We start from the raw sequence: 20,508 nt of genomic DNA, 5'->3' as shown, positions 1-20,508 counted from the left end.
CCTCGGTCACTTCTGGTTGCTCATGACCTTGACCTTTTTGAAGAGTTCAGGCTGTGTTGAAACTGCCCCTCCCTCTGGATCTGACTGTGCCTGCAAGATGAGGTCTCAGAAGTGAACGTTTCTGGTGGGAATGCCACACGGGTGACGCTGGGTCCTCTGAGCGAGCACACAGAACTCTGCCTTCCCTGATGACGGCAGATGTACCAGCTGGCGAGTCTCCGACCTGCCAGATTTCTCCACTGCAAGCAAGTGCTTCCCTCTCTTTAGTCAATAAACAATCTTCAGGGCGGCGCTGTGCTCCAATGAGCTTTGGCTCCACGCACTGAGCACCCACTGACTGAATCTCTTGTAATAGTTTTTTAAATTTGTATCAGATTGGTGTGGGCGACACTTCCTAACCAAGTTACACAGGTTCGAGGTGTGCAATCCCACAGCACATCACCTGTACACTGTGCTGTGTGTACATCACCCCAAGTCAGATCTCCTCCCATTGCCATTTAACCCCCTTCCACCCTCCTTCTCCTCCCACCGCCCCCCACCCCGCAACCACCACACTGTTGTCCCGTCCGTGAGTTTCTTCTCTATTTCGCTCAGTTCCCCCATCCAGCCCCCAACTGTGCCTGGGACAGCTGCCAGCCTGCTCTTCGTCCGTGAGTCAGTCCCTGCAGAAGAGCGACTTTCCTTGCACTGCCTTTCCTCAACACTGCGCACAGTGGTGCTGCCGCCAGGGGCCCTGACCTAGTTTTATACCTATCTTTTTCTTCTTCAAAAATATGACTGCTGGGTGGGCAAGTTGGCAGTGAAAAAGAGCCCCCCACTCCTAGCAATCCTATTTTTAATGGGAAAAAAAGGTAACTGGGAAACTATGGTGATGATGCTACAATATAGTCCAGGCTACAACATTGGCTTTCGGGGCCAATGAAGGACGAGAGGACAATAAATAGCCAAGGGTCATGTGGAATGACCAATTCCCAACACCCTTTTTGGCAGCTGACTTTTTTTGAAATTAAGTCCAGGCATTGGATTTGGTCGATGAATGTCTTAAGTCTCTTTTAATTTATCGGTTCTCTTTTACTCTTTCTTTAAGGTGTTTGGTTTTTTTTTTTTTTTTTGGTCACAATATTGATTTTGCTGGCTGCATCATTGAAAACCCAGGACTGATGACTTTGGGCTCTGGAGTCAGAATGTCTTGTTCAAATCCTAGCATGATATTTAACCTCTCTGAATGTCAGTTTTGTCTTCCATAAAAATGAGATACTCCCTGTGGAATTCGTGGCCGATGCTGACGACATGTGCGGCTTACTGAGAAAGGCAAAACGCCCTCCCACAGAACTCTGGAGCTCCTGCCCCTACTGCCTGCCCCCCCCCCCGCACTTCATGAAACACCCAGGCACCTGCGGACAACACAGCCCTCCTGTCTTCAGCTTCCGAGAGGGTTTGTGCCTCAGCTCAGGGGTCCCCCAGTGGGGAGACACCAGGAATCGACCCCTACACACTGTCCCCCCCGGAATGAATCTCAGGGCAGGCCCTGTCCCTCTGGGCAGCTGATCCTTTCACCCCAGAAAGGCAGAGCCAGGAGGAAGGCCAATGAGTCACCCGAGGTACCAGACCACACCTGGACAGAGGTGCTTTTCCTATAACTGTTTGTTTAAAATGTTTTTTTTTACTATAAACTTACTTGTTTAAGAGAAAAAAATCCCTGTGCAAAATCTCACTTAGTAGAAGCTTTATGTTTTAACAGATAAACTTGTTTGTTCAGTTCAAATCAACTGCTAAAGCTTTAAGAAATTTTGGAGCTCTTAGATAATTCTGGAAAATCTCCCAGGAAGCGCTGGGGGATGCTGTGCTGCTACACAGAAGTGTCTGCCAGGACTACGTGGTAACACTGGCAGGTCACCACTGTCACTGGTACGGGAGTTACCCCTGCAGAGTGCAGTGACCCAACGCTGGGTCACAGGAGGCAAACGCAAGGTTGGTGGGCTGAATCGGCCCTCTCTCCGCCTTGTTACTCCACCTTGTTTCATCCAGCCCTGCACCTTGTTTCCACCTGGCGATAGCCCTGAGCTCCTTGCCCCTTGTTAAGAAGTAGGTACATTTATACAGTCCTAAAATTACATTCAGCCCTTTGAAGGCAACTGCAAGGCTGAAGTGGCCCTGGTGAAAATGACTTTGACACGCCTGATCTAGGCAAAGCAGAACATCGTACACCGTAAGTGAAAGACACCAAAACTGCTTTAAAGTCATAGAAGGGCCCTGGCTGGTGTGGCTCAGTGGACGGAGTGCTGGTCTGTGAACCAAAGGGTCACCTGATCAATTTCCAGTCAGGGCACATGTCTGGGTTGTGGCCTGGGTCCCCACCAGGGGGCGTGCACGAGGCAACCACACACCGATGTTTCTTTCCTCTTTCTCCCTCATTTCCCTCTTCTCTGAAACTTAAAAAAAAAAAAAGAAGTCCTAGAAGGGCTGCGCCAAGGGAACAGGGACGGGTGAGTCAGAGACTGTCTGTCACTCTCTCAGGGACACTGCAAGTCTGCTGGGCCCTGCTGCTGGGTCTCTGAGAGCCTGCTCAGTCTGGTCGGAGGCCTCCTGCTGACTCACTCCCACCCACTTGACTTAAGTCCTTCCCAAACGTGTGCCTACAATACTGCGCTTCTTCAAACCGAGACTCCTTATTCTTTTTGTCACGAACCCTCGAACAATGCCAGAGGAAAAGAAGACACGCTACACTCTTTCAAGAAATGAACCCAGCAACGATGCCGACAGAGGCAGTGACAGGGCACAGCATTTGGACTCCCTGCTGAGCTCTGTTGGTGCTTTTTCAAACACACACGTTTTATCAAGTCGCTCCTCCGGTCAAAGCCTTTGGTGCGCCCCTTCTGTCTGCTAAAGAAAATACAAACAGTGGACCCTGGCATTGAAGGCATTCGGGAGCCAGATGAGCCCAAGGTCACAGGTGGCCAGGCCATGGCAGAGCACCCTTTTACTGAGCAGATGAGGCTGTGGTCCCGGGATCCGGTGCGGCTCACGAGGTTCCTGGAGAGCGGGAGAGTGCAGTCGGGAGGGTCATGGAGATGCAGGTCAAGGAGCTGGGCGCTTCCGCAAAGCCAAGTGACGGGAAAGGAAAGGCAGGACGCAGGGATCAGATAATAGGACACCAGAGTGGAGACTCAAAAGCCACGGCCATCTGGGGGACTGTGAGGCCCAGGAAGCAGTTTTGGGCCCAGGCAGGGGGACAGTGGAAGGACCCACGGAGGGCCCTGGTGGGCAGGCTGCTCCCGTCCCCCACGGCCCTGATGCAGGCAGATGGTGGCAGGAATTCCCATGGGTGAGCTGAGTGAGGGTCAAGGCATCGGAAGGAGGGAGGGGCCAGGCAGGGACGCTGTGCAGAGGACACAGGTGTGGGGCATGGGAACGAAAGGGGTGGTCCAGTCATGGGGAAGCCATGGGCCTCTGAAGTGGCTGCACAGAACTGCGTGCAGCAACCTGCTGTCTGGTGATGCTGCAGCCGGCGGCGGGGTCTGTGGTCACGGGGCCGACCCAGGGCACAAGGTGTCCTCCAGGGCAGACAAGGGCCCAGTGCTCGCGCTCAGGCCCCAGCTCCTTCCTTCTGATGCTGCCTCCTGACCATGCGCATGCACCGTGCAGCCTGTCCATCTCCCCACACCCTGAAAAGGCCCAGAGGGCGGAGCAGAGGCCTGTGTGGAAGAGAAAACCCTCCCTCCCTCCACGAGAGACAGAAAGGGGGGCGGGGCAGCAGAGTCCCAAGGCCACCTCTGCCCTAGCACAGGAGCCCCACACACTGCTGGCTCTGTTGGGCGGCTGGTTCCCACGCGGGTGGTTCTGAGTGTGAGGAAGGGCTGTGCTGCAACTAAAGTCTCGATTCCCAAATGCCCGCTCACAGCTCTTGGTTCGCTTCTCTGAAGAAGCCCTACTGAATTTTAAAAAATTGTATTTTACAAGGTGTGAAATACCATGCACTGTAAGACATGTCATACTGTACAATGAAGGGACAAGACCCTCTCGGTGAACTGCAAGACACCACTGAGTGTAAGAAACACCCCAACTCCAAGCTGCGCCTGACGGGCCCACGAGAGCCCTCCTCCGCACAGAGCTTCAGACGCCAAACGCCTTCCCGGAACTCGCCTGTCTTTTCTCTGTAACACCTGTTCCTAGTGTTCCACTTTTTTAAAAAAAAAAAACAACCTTGTTAAAGTCTCTAATACTTACAAAAAAGTTGGAAACACATAAAAACCTCTTTTCCTGAAACCACTGAAGAGTAAGTGAATGGCATGTTGCCCCATCAGCCCCAAGTGAGCAGTGTACACTCCACAAACAAGTCATTTGCAAACAGGGCACAACCACCAGGAAATTACCACCGACGCCCCCTGCTGGCTACTCTGAGAGCCGCCCACTTGCTGCGGCCGACCCCCAGCAGTGCCCCACGCAGCCTCTCGCTGGTCTGCCCGCCTGCTGCACCCTCTCGGGACTTCCTGGGGGCTCGCGACCAACATGTTTGAAGATTAGGCCCAGGTGTTGTGCAGGCTGCCCCCGCATCTGGATTCACCTGGAGTCTCGGTGACCACACCAGGCCCTGCACCGCGGGCACGGGCGCGTGGCAGCGATGCTGTGGTCGTTCCCGTGTGTACTGCCGGGGGCACATTTTTATATATCCCGTTCTTGCTGAAGTTCACTTCTTTTAATCCTCACCCAAGGACATTTTAAAATTGTTTTTAGAGAGGGGAAGGGAGACAGGAAGGGAGAGAGAGAAACATTGAGGAGAGACAGAAGCATTGGCTGGTTGCTTCCTATAGATGCCTGAACTGGAAATTGAACCCACAACCCAGGAATAAGCCCTGACCAGGAATCGAACCTGCAACCTGTCAGTTATGAGACTATGCTCCAACTAGCTTAGCCACACCGTCAAGAAAAGGAATCAAGGAGCTGGCGCTGAAATTCGCTCTGGTGCCTCGGTGAAGGTGGGTCTTCCCCGGGAAGCCCCTCTCCTGAGGAGGGGCTTTAAGGCCGATGCATCAGACTTCAGTGCACTCTTACTGTTCAGGTCTGTACGAGCTCACGGTTCCTGCTTTATTTAATGGGCTGAAATAATTACTATCACTATTCAGTTGATGCTCCAATGCCAAATTATTTTTGATAAAATAGTGTTTATCAATTTTCAGTCCTCTTCTTTTTTGGATGTCAGCTCTTCAATGTTTTTCTTACACGAAAGCGGCAAACTGAACCCTGTGCTTCCACGAGACTACCAGCCCGCACAGCCGACCGGCATGCTCACGGGGACACGGCCCGAGCCTCCAGCACACCTGGAGCAGCTGCGGCCTATGCCAGTGGCACCAGCAGTGGGACCGAGCCTGCTGGGGCTACGGGGGCTCAGGCTCCACGAACGTGGCTTACGGATCTCGGAACCCACCTGCAGGCGGACTTGATGAAATCCTTCTTCTTGTCATTATATGGGTTCCAAGACCCACCTCGTGCTGTGTCATTTTCAAGTTAAGATACATCTACGTTTCCTTACAAGTGTCTGATGAAACAGTTTTAAATGGGTGGGGAGAGAAGGCTCAGTACAGAGTTGGGCATTCCAAACAGAGAAGGCCCGTGTGGGGAGGAAAGCCGCCAACATCCACTCTCGCACCGACACCAGCGCTCGCACGGCCATTACGTTACACTGTGTCGTCACGCCAAAGGCTCCGAACCCGAGAGCTCGGCGAACGGAACACCCAAGGAACTGGACGGCAGGGGCCAGCTTCTCACCGCTGGAGTGGCAGCTTCCAAACACGCCGAAGGAGGCGGCCACATGACCCCTGTGGCAGGGTCACTCTCAGCTGAACCCAGATGGGGACGGTGACAGAGGAGCAGTCACAGGCAGGGCACCCCCAGGGGCCAGCGTACACACATGCATCTCCTTGCTCAATCAGCAGAGAGGGCCCAGAGGAAACAAAACCTGGATCAGTAAAAGACTCCCAACGCCCAGGTCCTGATTTCTAGTAACACTCGCTCTCCATGAACAGCAGCCACGGTTCCCTGCAGGGAGGACTGACCCCAGTGCCAGGGCAGGACCTACAGGCGCAGCACCAGAAAGTGCGGGCTGTGCTCAAAAGGCGGCACACCCTGCCAACTGACACCCCAGGAGCTGAGGGCCGAGCAAAGGGCAGAGCCACCAATGGAAAGAGCCCCCAGTGGCCAAAGCTGGAACTATCTGAGTGACAAGACACAGTTGCACCCCATTATGATACAGTATCCAACGCGTGTCCGTCAGTCTACATATACGAGTAAATAAATGACTGAACACATTTGTAAGTGGAGAAGGGATGAGTCATCTACGCAGAGTAATTTGGAGACATATGCAATACTCTGCCCTGTGGTGGGGCGCCGCCCACCTAAGCACACTGACCTCCCCGCAGGGCGTGCTGTGTGAGCACTGTGGGGGGCACGCTCATGGAGGGCATGAGCCATGGGCTGTTCTCAACAGTTCCCCATTCCCACGAGCTCATGTGAGACTGCGCAGCATAGAGGCCTTTCTCCTCAGGTGAAGGCAGACTGAAGTGACATGAGCAAGGGAGCGCTAACCAGGACCTCTGGGTCCACCCCCTGGAGGGGCAGGGTGGGCGGGGCTGTGGCTCCGATGCCAGGGTCCCTGACCCTCAGGTGGACAGCGCTGCTGTGTGAGAGAAAGGGCGACCGCGGCTGTGACTCAGACGGTCCGAGACAGTGAGACTCTCTGCACACAAAGGTCTCCCTCAGTGGCTCTGCAGAGCAGGGGCTCACTGCCTGCCACAGAGTCAGAGTCAGAGTCAGAGTCAGAGTCAGAGTCAGAGTCAGAGTCACAGAGGAGGCAGGGGACCTGGGATTGAGATCTGTGCTTCCTGTCTGTCTTCTTCCCTTTCAAAGCAGGATCTGGGGCCAAAGAAGCCGCCATTAGCGCCGCCTGGAAACTCACAGAAAACACAGAACCTCCGCTGCAGCCCAAACCCACCGAACCAGAGTGTGCACTGTAGCGGGATTCCCAGGCGATCTGCACGCGAGCTGAAGTCTGGGGAGTGTTCCAGAGTGTGTGCCTCGGCGTGAAATGACTAAACTGCGACGTGTGAGGTCATTAACGGTATCAGGTGGTGCCAAATTTCTTTCCAAAGTATAGCGCCAATTTACTCTACCATGTTATTCTAATTTTTGATGTACCTAATAACATAAAGCCATTTCCTATTGCTAAAATTACTCTAAAAATAAAGTCCATTAAAAAACAAAAACCAGAAAAAGCTCGTATCATAGTGCCTGGCATATATAGTCAGTGCTCAATAAATTGCAACTATGGTTACTAAAACAGTTACATTAGAAACATCCTAAATGCTTCTTCAAGAAATTAATAATATTGTTTCTACTGTTAATAACAGTCCATTTCAACATGGATTCTGACAAAAGAATCTTGTCGAACAGTTAAGCCTTGAGGACCCATGGCATATCCGGATGAATGATTCCACATGTAATGTGTTATTTTCCAAGGTTACCAAGTGAAACGTAGGACTATAAATTCAATCACAGCCAGTTTCTTAACAAGCACAAGGTTTATAGGCTCTTACGGTTATTATTTAAGAAAAAGATTCAACTAAGGGGAAAAGACAAACCAATGGTGATACCAAAGATCCAGTCACAGAATGACGTGGAAAACGATGTGGCTTTCGGGGAGGGGGACGCCTGCCTGCGAGGCAGGGGTGTCTGGGAGGAGAAAAGAGCCTACAGCCGAGCCTGTTTACCTGGGTGAGTCATGGTGACTGGCTCCTCCTTGGACTTGTTGTTGTAGATGACCACAGCAGCAGCATTGTGGAAAGCAGCCCGCGATATCTTCTCTTTGAACGTGCAGTTTCCCCTCTGCAGCAAGGCGATCCACTGTTTGATGTTCGGGGGGACGAAGAACCGGGTTTGAGGATCACAGCCAAGATGATCAGCAACTAAAGGGAGAAGGGAAAAACAAACAAACCATTTTCTCAAGTGAAGATAAATCAAGTCAATTAAGTCTTTCATGTCAAGTAGCGGGCGGCAGCAGAGCTTTGAAGATGCCTTCAAAGGACGTCACAGTGAGTCTGAGTCCTCGTCTGCACACGGAGACAGACGCTCCTGCGACGCAAGTTATAAGTGAAGAATTCTGATGACAGACTGTCAGAAACAGAGAAGACTGTGGCACCCACTGTGGACTGGAGACGAGAGGAGGGAGAAAGGGCAGACAAGGAAACCCCAATGTGCCCACCACTCTGCAGGAGGCGGGTTTTGCTTGGGGTAAGTCAGGAAGTGAAACCAGCCTTCTGTTCGGTCACCAGGTGTTCAGTCACCAGGCAGCCCTGCTGAAACACGAGCAGGCTTGAACATATACTGTATTTCTTAGCAAGTGTCTAAGGGAAATCTGAAAAGCTCACTTTTGGCTTGTATTTGGAAGTTTAAATGGCTAAAATAACAATGAGAATAAATAGATTATTCCTCTAGTTCACACTTATTGTTAAAAAATTACTCTGCAATTCCATGTTAGGACGCATATTAACGTCCTACATCTGCTGGTCAAATGAGGCACCAAGACTACCAATCGCATGGCCGCCGTCCTGGAGCTGGGGGGCCCTGGAGCTGGGGGGCCTGCCTGTTTCAGACACCTGAGTTCATCTGATGCAGCTGGGCAGGCTCTCCGGCGTCCGATCCTGCAAATGCACTCCTCAGAGCCCCAACGCCCTCTGCGAAGCTTACACACCACCCTGCTGCCCTTCCCATTCCTGCGGCTTATTTACAACAGGGTAAGACGAGGGCGGGGCAGCCCAGAGGGGGGTGCGTTGGAAGAGGCAGGTCTGCGGGCTCAGAGGGTAGTGAGCTGTGCCCAGTGAGCCACGCCAGCTGGATGCCTCGCCCCAGCACTGGACAGGCTGCAGAGGGAAGGAACCCCCACCGAGGGCCAACACTGGAAGCAAATAAGTAATAAAAATATCAAGTATTAATCAATTAAAAAGTGTAAAAACAATACCAGTGGAAAAACACCTATTCTCCACAAGGTTCGCATTACAGAAAGTGTAAAACAGGCAGAAGCCACCAACCACAGAGGAGTGTCACACCTGTCACCCCACTGACTGTCCTTCCCAGACCCGCTTATCGTCATGGGGAGCGGTGGCCGCACATCTGCTACCAGGGTCCCCGAAGACACAGTGCGGGGGTGACAGATGGTTTCGGTGGCCAGCGCTTCCCCTCTCCCTCCAGCCGCGTCTGCACTGTGAAGCCTCCACCCTGTCCCATCAGATTAAAGCTTAGCAGCAGCCTACTGAAGGACACGGCAGGGTGACACTGAAGCAGACTGGTCCCTCTCAGTGACAGCGGTCTGCTCTACAGATTATTATGCTGTTTAAAATAGAAGCATTTAAGTGACACGTTGGGACAGCCTCACTGTCGTGGGAAAACTTCTGATATTGTGTCCGAATAGGAACAAAGACCTGGATTCCTCTGTGACTTTCCAGAACACAAACCCTGAAGAAAGGGCAGGCCCGAGACTTGCCTTCCGTGGAACGCGAGTGTTCCCGAGGCTCTCCCACCGTCCCCACAGCTTCTCGTGCTCAGGGCGGCGAAGAGGGAGCCACACGCCAGGGCCCGGCCAGGCCTGGGGTCTGAGCTCTGCCCTCTTCAGTTTTTACTCACAAAGGCTGAGATAAATCTGTCACCTCCTGAGTGTCCTGTGGGTGTGAACCAGTCTGAAACGGTTCCTCCCACACGACCCCCTTCCTCTAGCTCAACGGGTGTCGCCCAACTTTGTCTTTGAGGTCCAGCCTGGGACCCTGGGGTTCACGCCGAGGTTCTCGGAGCCAGCTGAGCTTCGCCCCATGTGCCTGCTCCCCACGGCTCCGCCTCATCCTCTCTCTCTGCCACGCTGCCAGTGCCACTGTCCACTTAGAACAGATGCTTGGGAACAGCAGCAATGCCTAAGACTCACAGCCACGGCCAGGGGAGTGACCGCAAAGCACAGCCCACCTCTGAAAGGGGCCCCCACCCACCAGGAACAGGCCTGCGGGCTGCTCCGAGCCCATTCCCACGACAGATGGAATGGGCACGAAGAACGTCTCTGTGCCCCCATCTGCCAGCTGGCCAAGATCTCTGAAAACACTTGTCAGTACTGATAGAATACACAACAACAAGCAACAATAAGAGGCTCAATTTCCTGGTCAAATAAGCATTTTTCATTATTCAGAAAGAGAAAGTGAGGGGTGGAGGCTGGGTGGAAGGGGGCTGTGGGGGCAGGGAACAGGGACGTCTGTAACAGTCTCAACAATAAAAATTTCTAAAAAGGACAAAAAGAGAAAAAAGGGGTTTTTATAACCATTATTATTTTTTGAAATGTATTTGATTTTGAAAATCATTATTTTCAAAAATCATTATTTTATCTGTATATTCCTTCCTATAATTAAAAAATAACTGGAACAATGAAAATAATGTTAACAGCTTAAAAAAACACAAAGAAAAGACCCGCGCCCCCAACCAGGGACGAGGACCCTGACCCAGCTCCTGCCAGTTCCGGGGCCAAGGCAGCGCATCGCGTGAGGACGTGAGGTGCCCACGTACCCATGACCCACAGCACTTGTCAACGGCAGTGTTGCTCAAGTTCAAAACCGTTTCCTTCTGCTCTGTTTTGTTTCTCCTGCCAGGTTCCAAATTGAACGCCACCGCTGACTTCTTCACATTTATCAGTTACGGGGTCAGGAAGAACTAAGTAGACGTTATCATAAAAATGTGAACTGGCAGATGGTGTAAGATGCTATAGCCGCATACCTGACAATTTTGTCAGTTATACCTCAACAAAGCTGAAAATCACTGCATTGCAGAAAAATTTAACTTCCATTTTTTCCCTTGTGGCCTCTCCTGTTGAGTCCAGACGCAGCACAGGGACTTCTGTTCGCTCCGAGACCAAAACGGAACCCCTCCAACAGGAACAGTGGGGGGCCCTCACCCCAGTGAACACTGACCCTGACGTCCAGCCACACACTGAGCACCACAGAGAGAAGAGACAGAGCCAAAAACACTCAGTGTGGGGCCTTGAAGGATGGTGCCCAGTGGGGGCAGGCCTGGTAAGGAAATTAAACACCCTCGAGGCAGTGTGGGGCATGGGGGTGGCTCCTGCAGACAAGCAGGGCACAGGGGCGGAGGTCAGCGCCTTCCCTAAGACTGGTGAAAATGCAACCGAAGGCACCACACTGGACAAACGTAAGAGACCAGGTTCTGAGCAGAAGACCCGGTGGTAACAGGGAAAGAGGAAGCCTGCTCTGGTACGAAGGAGGCGTGGCTGCTTGTGGGGCCCTGTGAGTGGACAAGGAAAAAGATAAAGCCTCCCCCCCAGCCCTGCAGCCTGAAACTCCCCGCTTCAGTCTGAGTGACTTACAGGGAGCGGGGACTTGGTGGGTCCTGGGGGCAACCTCCCCTCCCACGCCCTGAGAGTTGTGGTGGGGAGGAGACTCACTGGCCTCCCAGGTGCACAGCCAGCCCGCGGCCTCCTGCTCTCAGGCCGTGTGTCTCACTGTCTCTGCCTGGACTGCCAATCCCATTGCTCCTGGGCCAACCGCCACCCGGGCTTCAGGAATTCCGCTGACGATTCTTCGCTGACACCTCCCCGGCCTCCGAGACTGAGCTGGGCGCTGTGCTCACGTCTCCAAGGCACCCTGAGATCTTGGCCACCAGCTGTCCACTCTGAGTGTCACCTCAGGGTGAGGGCCAGCATCTCCCCCAGCGCGTATGCACGTTGTGGGCACTGTGCCCGATGGGGCTGGGGGAAGAGAGGGACACGGTGGAGGGGGGCCGAGCAAGAACCAACATGACGGACAACCATGTGCAAATGATCTGTTTCATGGGCAAACGCCTTGGGCAACGTTCTAGCAGCTGTTTCCTACAAAAGTTGTACAAATGAAAACAAGCCTGACCAGCTAGCTACCCTGGACTTAGATGTCCCCCTGGCCGCGGAGCTCTGGTTATTCACATCCTCATTTCTGCACAGACCACTCTCCTCAGCCTGTGGGTCTCCTGCTTCTGCCTTGTTTTGTCTTCTTCTTGTTAAACCCTTATTTTATGACTTAATGGACAGAATATAGTTCTTTACTTTTGATCCCACTTCCTAATTTGATTTAATTTATTTTTAGAGAGAAGGGAAGGGAGGGAGAAAGAGGGAGAGGGAGAAGGAGAGGGAGAGAGAGAGAGAGAGAGAGATACATCCTTCATGAGAAAAGAGCTTCGATCAGTTGGCCCACTTATGTGCCCTGACTGGGGACGGAACCAGAGAACTTCTGCTTTGCAGGATGACACCACCTAGCTGAGCCACACTGGTCAGGGCCCTATTTTACTTTTAAGGTTCACCCACTGGACTCAAATGTCCAGCTTCCATCCCTTCACCCACTCCCACAGATATAATTTATTCTTTTACTATTTCTATACTTTAACTTAAATCTGACTACTGTGGTTTTTTAAGTCGTCATTTGTTTCACCATATTGAAAATATTTTATTTTTCCTTTCCCCTTAATTTTCTGTTAATTTACTTGTAAGTTTCAATTTTTCTTAACCTTGTATCTGTTTCTAGAATAGTTTTATCCTGTCCTGCCCCCAACTTCTGTTACTTTTCTTTTCTGGTAGCTCTAGCATCCTAATGACAGTGAAAGGACCCAGCCTGTGCCATTTCTCAGGAACCTCGTATTAATGACCGTTCCCTTCTCCTTTTTCTCTCAATGAAGCCTACTGGTCTCTGCCACTTTAAGAATGCTGGGAAGGAAGCCTTGGCTGGTGTAGCTCAGCGGATTGAGCTTGGGCCTGCAAACCATACAATTGCGGTTTGATTCCCAGTCAGGGCACGATCCTGGGTTGCAGGCCAGTTCCCAACAGGGGACTCATGAGAGGCAACCATACATTGATATTTCTCTCCCTCTCTCCTTCCCTTCCCCTCTAAGGATAAATAAAATCTTAAAAAAAAAAAAAAAGAATGCAGGGAAGGAGGAGCAGGGAGGGCGGTTGGAAGACTCCCCTCCCTCCTCCAAAGTGACCTCCCAGCAACACCTGTCCCCGAGCTCCCGCCCCCCTGCTGACCCCTCTTCCTCCACCTGAGCATCCTGGTCCGCTGTGGGTCTGGGGCCCCAGAGCTAGAATTCTCTCAGCACTGGTGGCACACTTCTTTCTTCCTGGAACAGGGATGCTTAATATTTCATTCCAATCAGCCCTGTTCTGAGAAACTAGTTTTTATTTTTACTTATATGATATATTCCAGTTTCCAATATGTACAAGCAAATCAGGCCGACAGCACGCCGAGAACCAGGAGGAGTACGGAAAACCGGAGGAGGGAAGCAGATGAGGTCCCTGCCGTCCGAGCACTGGTCTGGACCCCGATGGGTGATGGGCGTTCCCGGCTGCCCCCGAGGTGCGCACGGAGGTGCAGGGGGTCTTTGCCAGCAGGTGCAGGGACAGCCACTCTGATTCCCCCCATTTCCGGGCAGGTCCGTGGGATCACCTTCAAGTTTAAAGTGGACTCTGCTATTTGCCCCTACCCCCCCCAAAAAAAAACAAAAACAGAAGAAGAAACAAAACAAAAAGAAGACGCTTATTTGGTTTTGGCATCTGCGGATCACCTCTACAGGGCCAGACACTCAGAGGGACAGCCACCGGAGCCCCAGCTCTGAGGGAAGGAAGGTAGACAGACGATCAAAAACAAGCCTCACAACCCTGGCTGGTGTGGCCCAGGGGGCTGAGCACAGGCTAACATCGCAGCACAGGCTGAGCATCTGCCTAACTCGGGGTGACCTCATCTCAAGTTTCTAATGTAATCACATCTAGAAAGACCCTGCTCCCAAGCAAGGCTTTCTCATTCACAGGTGCCGGGGCTCGGACACGGGCCTTCGTCTGGGAGGCCGCCGTTCAACCGCCGCGGGTGCGACCCCCGCACCTTCCCTTTCATGCCAGTGCTCAGAGTCACCCTGTGTGGTGGCTCCTTCCATGACGCCTGCTGTTTCACAGTCAGCGACTGGCAGTCTGCCCTAGAGACACTGTCCATGCTGCGCCGTTCAGGGCTCTCCAGAGTCCCTGACCAGCACGGGGTGTGTCGAGGACCTGATAGCATGAGCCGCCTCTCGTGCCCAGGCTGCCACGCCCCAGGATCTGCAGGGCAGTTCAGCCAGATGGGCTGACGGCACAGATCCCGGCCAAGGGCTGGTGGCCCGAGTTTCACTTTGAATTCAGAAGCAGGTAAGAAGCCCCCGTCCCACTTTGAAGACAGCCTAGCAAGAGGAATTCTCTTCCTGGGAAGAGAATCAGACCTTTTGTTTATCTGGCCTTCAATGAGGAGATGAAGCTCACCCAGCCCGGGGAGGGCGACCTGCTTTCACCTGCTTCATCCCATCTCTGTTTTAGCGTCTGTCTCACCCAAAACAAGCTCCGGAAACACCAAGCACACAGTCCGACCAAACGTTGGGTGCCCTGAGGGCCAGTCTTGGAGGTGTGTGACTTGGTCGCCAGGCCCTCCTTCCTTGGTCGGCTTCCCAGAAGCCCCTCGGTGAGGGTCTGCTGCGGGCAAGCTCACGTTTTAGGGTCAACGTGTCTCTTTACATCTGAAATCATCTTCCACGTGTCCTCATTCTGGAACAATAGCTTAATCAGGTAAAAAATTCTGGATTGTTCGCTTTTCTTAGCACTTTGAAGATACAATTCCATTGCCTTCTGCTTCTTAAGTTGAGAAGAAGCCGAACAAAACATTTTAATTGTGTGGGTTCTCAAATGTTATTGTACCTACTTTTTAATTTTGAATCTTCAAAAAGTAAAATAAACGTTTTTTTTCCTTTTTTAAAAAATTTTATTTTATTGATTATGCCATTACAGTTGTTCTATTCCCCTCCACCCTGCATCCCCCGCCCAAATAAACGTGTTTTTAAATTTTTCTCCTAATTGGTAATTTTTACCTCTTTGGTAATATTCTAAAGAAACACACTTTTACAATAAATTATTACTCTTTCATATAGAATTTGAAGAAAACAACGATAAAATACCCTCTGCTCCCCTTGAGAGCCAGGCACGGCGCCCACACTGAACGAAGGCCACCCAGGGCCAAGCCGTCAGCAGCCGTCTGCCATTGTCCATCCCCCACGCGCCGCACGTCTCAAGTGGGTTCTGGTGATTTTCCACATCCTTAGAACTTAAGTATATCTGCTGAATGTTCTCCATAACAGAATAAAGAGCATTTTAAAAGTAAATTTAAATCATGGTTAATACAAATCACTTTATCTGAAAAGTCATACCCAAAATAATTCCTGTTATGGCTGATAAATACAGGGTGGGGCAAAAATAGGCTTACATTTGTAAGTGCACAAAAACAGTTTATTCTTGTACTGTTATTTATTAATTACGGAATTATTTTTCCCTTTTAGTCTGTTTCTTATCCTCCCCAGAGGGCATTTTATCACTGCTTTCAAAGAGAGAGAACGGGCGAGGGTGGGGGCGTGGAGAACAATCATCGACTGTCTGTCTCTCGCAGGCTCTCCAACCAGGGGTCACGCCCACAGCCTCCAGGTGCCCAGGAGGACACTCCGACCAACCACGCCAGTGACCCGGACCAATTACGGCATTATTTTCCATGTGAACAACTGTAAACCTACTGCTGCCCTCCCCTGCACTTCACGCAAATCAAAAGAACTAAAAAATCATAGCTAGGCTCTTCTAAAAACACAGCGCCATATAAACAGAAGTGTTAATTATTTAATTCACAGCACTTCTCACTCCAGGAAGACATTCAGTGTCAAGTACAACTCTCTGAGGCTCCTTCCTGTCCATCACGTTTCACTCCACCATTCTTTCTCATTCGGGGTTGGAGGCACCCACCGAGGTTCCATCGCAGGCCCTCTCTCCCAACGGGCGGTCTCATCCATGCCCGTGGCTTCCACGGGCACCTGTGGGCAAGTGGTGTCGGAATCGAAATCTCTTGAGTGTTAGCCTCTCACTTGCAACTGCCTGCTAGGAATTTCTCCACGACCCGTGAGTATTTCACACTCATTACCCTCCTCCCTCAAACGTGACCTTTCTGCGTGGAGTTCCTGAGTGACGGCAACTGTCACCTACCTAAAAACACAGACGAAGTCCCTGCTGAAAAGCAAGGATGTGCCGGGAAGCGGCCGGCGCAGTCGACAATGCTCTTTGCTCGCTGCTGCCACGGAGACCCCGCCGACCCCGCGGAGACGAGCGAAGCCCCGACTGCACGCGGCCGGCGCAGAGCAATGTCCGGGGCCCAGAGGAGCGCCCGATGGCGCCACCTTTCCCTTGGCTTGAGGTACAGCAGGCAAATAAACAAAAGGCGTGTGCATGTGTGTGTGTGTGTGTGTATCGACATACACACATACATTACAACCAAGCAAATTAACGTATCCATCACCTCATCTAGTTTATTTCTGTGGTGAGAACACTTAAATTCTCCTCTTTGCAAATTTCAAGTATCTGATACAGTATTATTAATTACGGTCACCATGCGGTACACAAAACACCCAGAACTTACTCAGTTTACAATGCCTGCAACACTGGAAGGCATTTTAAATTCCCTGGCAGAAGAGTGAAAGATGTGAGGACATACTTGCTCTGTTTCACTATCGCTCCATCCCTCTGGTCCAGTGCTTTCAGTGCTGAGGATGCCGACAGGGTGACAGTACTGATAGAGACCGGGCGACCAGGACAAGACCTCAGATGGGACAATGGCGAATTCCACGGCACGACCGGGTCTGGCCCATGGCCTGTGAGGAACTGGGCGGCACGGCAGCAAGTGAGCGGTGGGCAATCCCCAAATTGGTCCCTGGTGCCAAAAAGGTTGGGGACCACTGCTTAAACGGATCACACACCACGATTAAGTGGGTTTATTCCAAGGATGCAGGGATGGTTCGACATCTGAAAATCAACATAAGACATCCCAGTAACAAATGAAGAATAAAAAAACCACATGATCATGTGAAAAGATGCAGAAAAAGCATTTCACAAGATTCAACATAATTTATGATTAAAAAAAAAAAAACCCTGTCAACAAAGTGGGTACAGAGGGACCATAACGCCAAAGACAAGGTGCCCGATATCACCACTCTTACTCAGCACAGCGCTGGGAGTCCTTGCCACAGCAAGGAGGCAAGACAAACAAAAGGCACCCAAACACGAAAGGAAGGAGTAAAACTGCTTCCATGTGTAGATGACATTAATACTATATGTCGAAAATGCTAAAAACCTCTACCAAAAGTAATCAATTTATTAGAACTAATAAATTCAGCAAAGTCACAGGATGCAAAACCAATACACAAACGTCTGTTGCATGTCTGCGCACTAGTGACAAACTGTGAGAAACAGAAACGAAGGAGTCGGCCTCACTTCCAATCGCACCGCAAAGATGGTAAAAGGCCTGTGCACCGACTCGGGGACCGTGAGGGAAGAGACTGAGGACCACGCACAGACGCTCTGCGGACGGCAGGAGCTAATGTTGCTAAAATGCCCATATACTCCATGGCAATCTACAGATTCAGTGCAGTCCATATAAGAATTCCAATGGCATTTTTCACAGGGATAGAAGAAATAATGCTAAAATTTGTATGGAATCATGAAAGACCCTGAAGAGATAAAGTTATCTTGAAAAAGAACAAAGCCATAGGCATCACGCTTCCTGATTTCAAACTCTACACACTACAAAGTTATAGTAAAGAAACATCATCCACGGTCTATGCAGACATGCAGATCAACAGGACAGACTAGAGAGCCCAGAAATAAACCCACACACATGTGGTTAATTACTGTATAACAAAGGGACCAAGAATGTATGACGGGAAAGGACAGTCTCTCCAGCCAACGGTGCTGGGAAAGCTGGACAGCCACACGCAGAGGAATGAAGCAGGACCACTCTCACACCACATACAAAAATCAGCCGGAGTGGATTAAAGACCCGGACACGAGATGTGAAACTATAAAACTCCTAGAAGAAAGCACAGGCAGTCAACGACGCCTTGACCTTGGTTTTGACAATTTTTGGGGTTTGGCAACAAAAGCAAAAATATGTAAGTGGGACTACGTCAAACTAAAAAGCTTCTGCCCAGCAAAGAATATAATAATAATAATAAAAAAGAAAAGGCCACCTAAGGAATGGGAGAAATATTTGTGATTCATATATCTGGTAAGGGGTTAATATGCAAAATACATAGAGAATGCATACAATTCAATAAGGAAAAACATTTCTTCATTTTAGGGTCCTTGTTTTACGCAAATTTCTACCCACAGTTTCCTGCCATTTCTTACATCTCACAAGCTGCAGCTAATTGTGTAATACTGTTGTTTCCCTTGAATTAACATGTGAGTTAAAAGAAATGACTCAGTTACCACACACATGCACACGCGCACACACACGTGGGCGGAAGGCTGTCACTCCCACTAGCAGGGGAGAAGAAGTGTTTGTCCAGAGGCTGAACTGAACTGCTGAGGAAGGAAGCAGGAGACCCCACGAAGACAACATCATGAAATTGGTCCTTCAGGAGGACAGAAAATATAAATTGTGGGGGACAACTCACATGACAAAAGAAGTGAAAGCAGAAGGTTTAGCAGGTGTGACAGCTTCATAATCCGAGATGCCCATAAACCAATAAATACACTAGGAAAAAGCTGTCATGTTTACGTTAGATATAAAAAATAATCAGTGAGGCTCGGTGAAATGGTTCTCAATGATGGAAAACTGTATTTTACTAGGAAACTACCATTCGGAGGGACAGAGGAGAAGCAGGTATTCACATCATGATAATCCATGTCATCCAAGGGGATCCGAGTGGAAAGAACTAGAGAACCTGTCTGAGGGACGAGAGTGAGACTGGGATGGGCGACCTGTCCAGTCGACCGACCGGACGGGGCAAACGTGGACGTCCCCGCAGGTCACAAAGCGGGCAGACGGGCGGCCAGACCGTACCCCTGCCGCTAAGAGCAGCCCGACTCACAAGGTCCGGATCGGCCTTATCACTCACTTCGCCTCCCACAGGACAACGGCTGGGGTGCCCAGAACCAGAACCAGAACCAGAACCTTATGTAGACCCAGAATGGGAAGTCACCCACAACTTGGAAGAAAGCAACCTGTCATTTTAGAGTTTTGCAAATCCCATGGCAAAGGAAGCTGGGGGATTACAAATCATCCTGGCGAGAAACCAAATGGAGAAACCAGCTGGAATGCGCAAGATAAATTCCACTTTAAGTAAAACTCCTCTAAAGCTGTACAGACAAATGCAAGGTGGTGATGCAGACTTGATGATTTTCCAAAATTAAAAAGCCCAGAAAGAGATGCGGGTTGCCAATAATGATAATGACAAGAACAAGCCAGGCGCTTCTCTCCCACCCTTTCCAAAACATTCTTTTAAAGTTTTTTTTTTTTCCAGAGCGAGAATAGGAAAGAAATGTATCTCTTGCTCAGGGCCAGTAAAACAATGGGTGGAAACACTTCTGCGAACCTGCTGCCCTTTCCCTTCGCGGAGAAGGAGGAGAAGGAGCGGAGACACCCAGAGGCTGCACGAAAGGGAACACAGGCGGAGGATGAGCGGCTCAGTCCCTTCATCTCAGCACAACTGCTGTTTGTATCTTGTGCATTCACGCAGGTTCCTTCAAGTAATCTCTCATCCCCTTGAGGTGATTTGTAACTGCCCAGCTTTCTTTGTTCTGGGATTTGCAAACTTAATGACATATTTGCTTTCTCCCCACGTTCTAGTCACTTTGCTTTATTAGCAAATGCACAATGTGCGTCTGGCCTTCAGCCTGCCCCCCTCCTAGCAGTGCCAGAAGCCGCTGCCACCTAACTGTCAGACACGACGCACTTCCTCAGCAGCCTTCCCGGTCGGCCAGCAGACCCTGTGCCCTTTAAAAACACTATTCTTTGCTCTGCTGAATTTTCGTGGCATCCCTTTCAAAATCGACTGATCATAAATGTATGGGTTTACAGCTGGATCTCAGCTCTATTCTGCAGCTCCTCAAGTCTGGGCCAGTCCCACGCCGTCCTGGAGTAAATTCTGAAACCAGGAACTGTGAGCCCTCTAATTTCGTCCTCTCCTTTCAAGGTTGTTTGGACTACTGTTGAGCCACATGAATTTTAGGATCGGCTCATCAGCCTCTGCAGAAAGCCAGCTGGTGCTCTTACGATTCTGTTGAATCCGTAGGTCATTGTGGGAAACATCACCACCTTAACACTGTTAAGTCTCCAGACCCAAGCACATAGGCTGTCCTTCCATTTATTTAGAGATTCTTTCATTTCCTGAGACACTTTGTAGTTTTCAGTGACAATGCTATTTTAAAATGGTATTTTTAAATTTTTATTTTCTAATAGTTTGTTCCTGCCTTTTAGAAGTATGACTAACTTTGGGGGGGGGGCATATGTACTGATTTTGTATTGTGACCTCTCTAAATATACTTGATTTTTTTAAAAAATTCACTGCTACAGGTAATAATAAATCAAGCTCTGCCGACATCTGCTTACAGAT

General features: G+C 50.4%; 1 protein-coding gene across 3 annotated transcripts in view; it reads right to left on the bottom strand.

The window, feature by feature from the left end:
* RNF130 (ring finger protein 130) overlaps positions 1 to 20,508 on the bottom strand; it is a 100,222-nt gene that overhangs the window by 63,716 nt on the left and 15,998 nt on the right. For all 3 annotated transcript variants that reach the window (XM_053656798.1, XM_053656799.1, XM_037136355.2), the window contains exon 2: positions 7,764 to 7,958. In XM_053656798.1, the coding sequence (XP_053512773.1) occupies positions 7,764 to 7,958 (195 nt within the window). The remainder of the gene's footprint in view (positions 1 to 7,763; positions 7,959 to 20,508) is intronic.

This window comes from Artibeus jamaicensis, unplaced genomic scaffold (assembly GCF_021234435.1).
Source record: "Artibeus jamaicensis isolate MK-2021 breed Jamaican fruit bat unplaced genomic scaffold, CSHL_Jam_final scaffold_286, whole genome shotgun sequence".
Lineage (NCBI taxonomy): Eukaryota > Metazoa > Chordata > Mammalia > Chiroptera > Phyllostomidae > Artibeus > Artibeus jamaicensis.
Note: the sequence above shows the minus strand (reverse complement) of the source record. Positions and strands in the feature narration are given on the sequence as shown.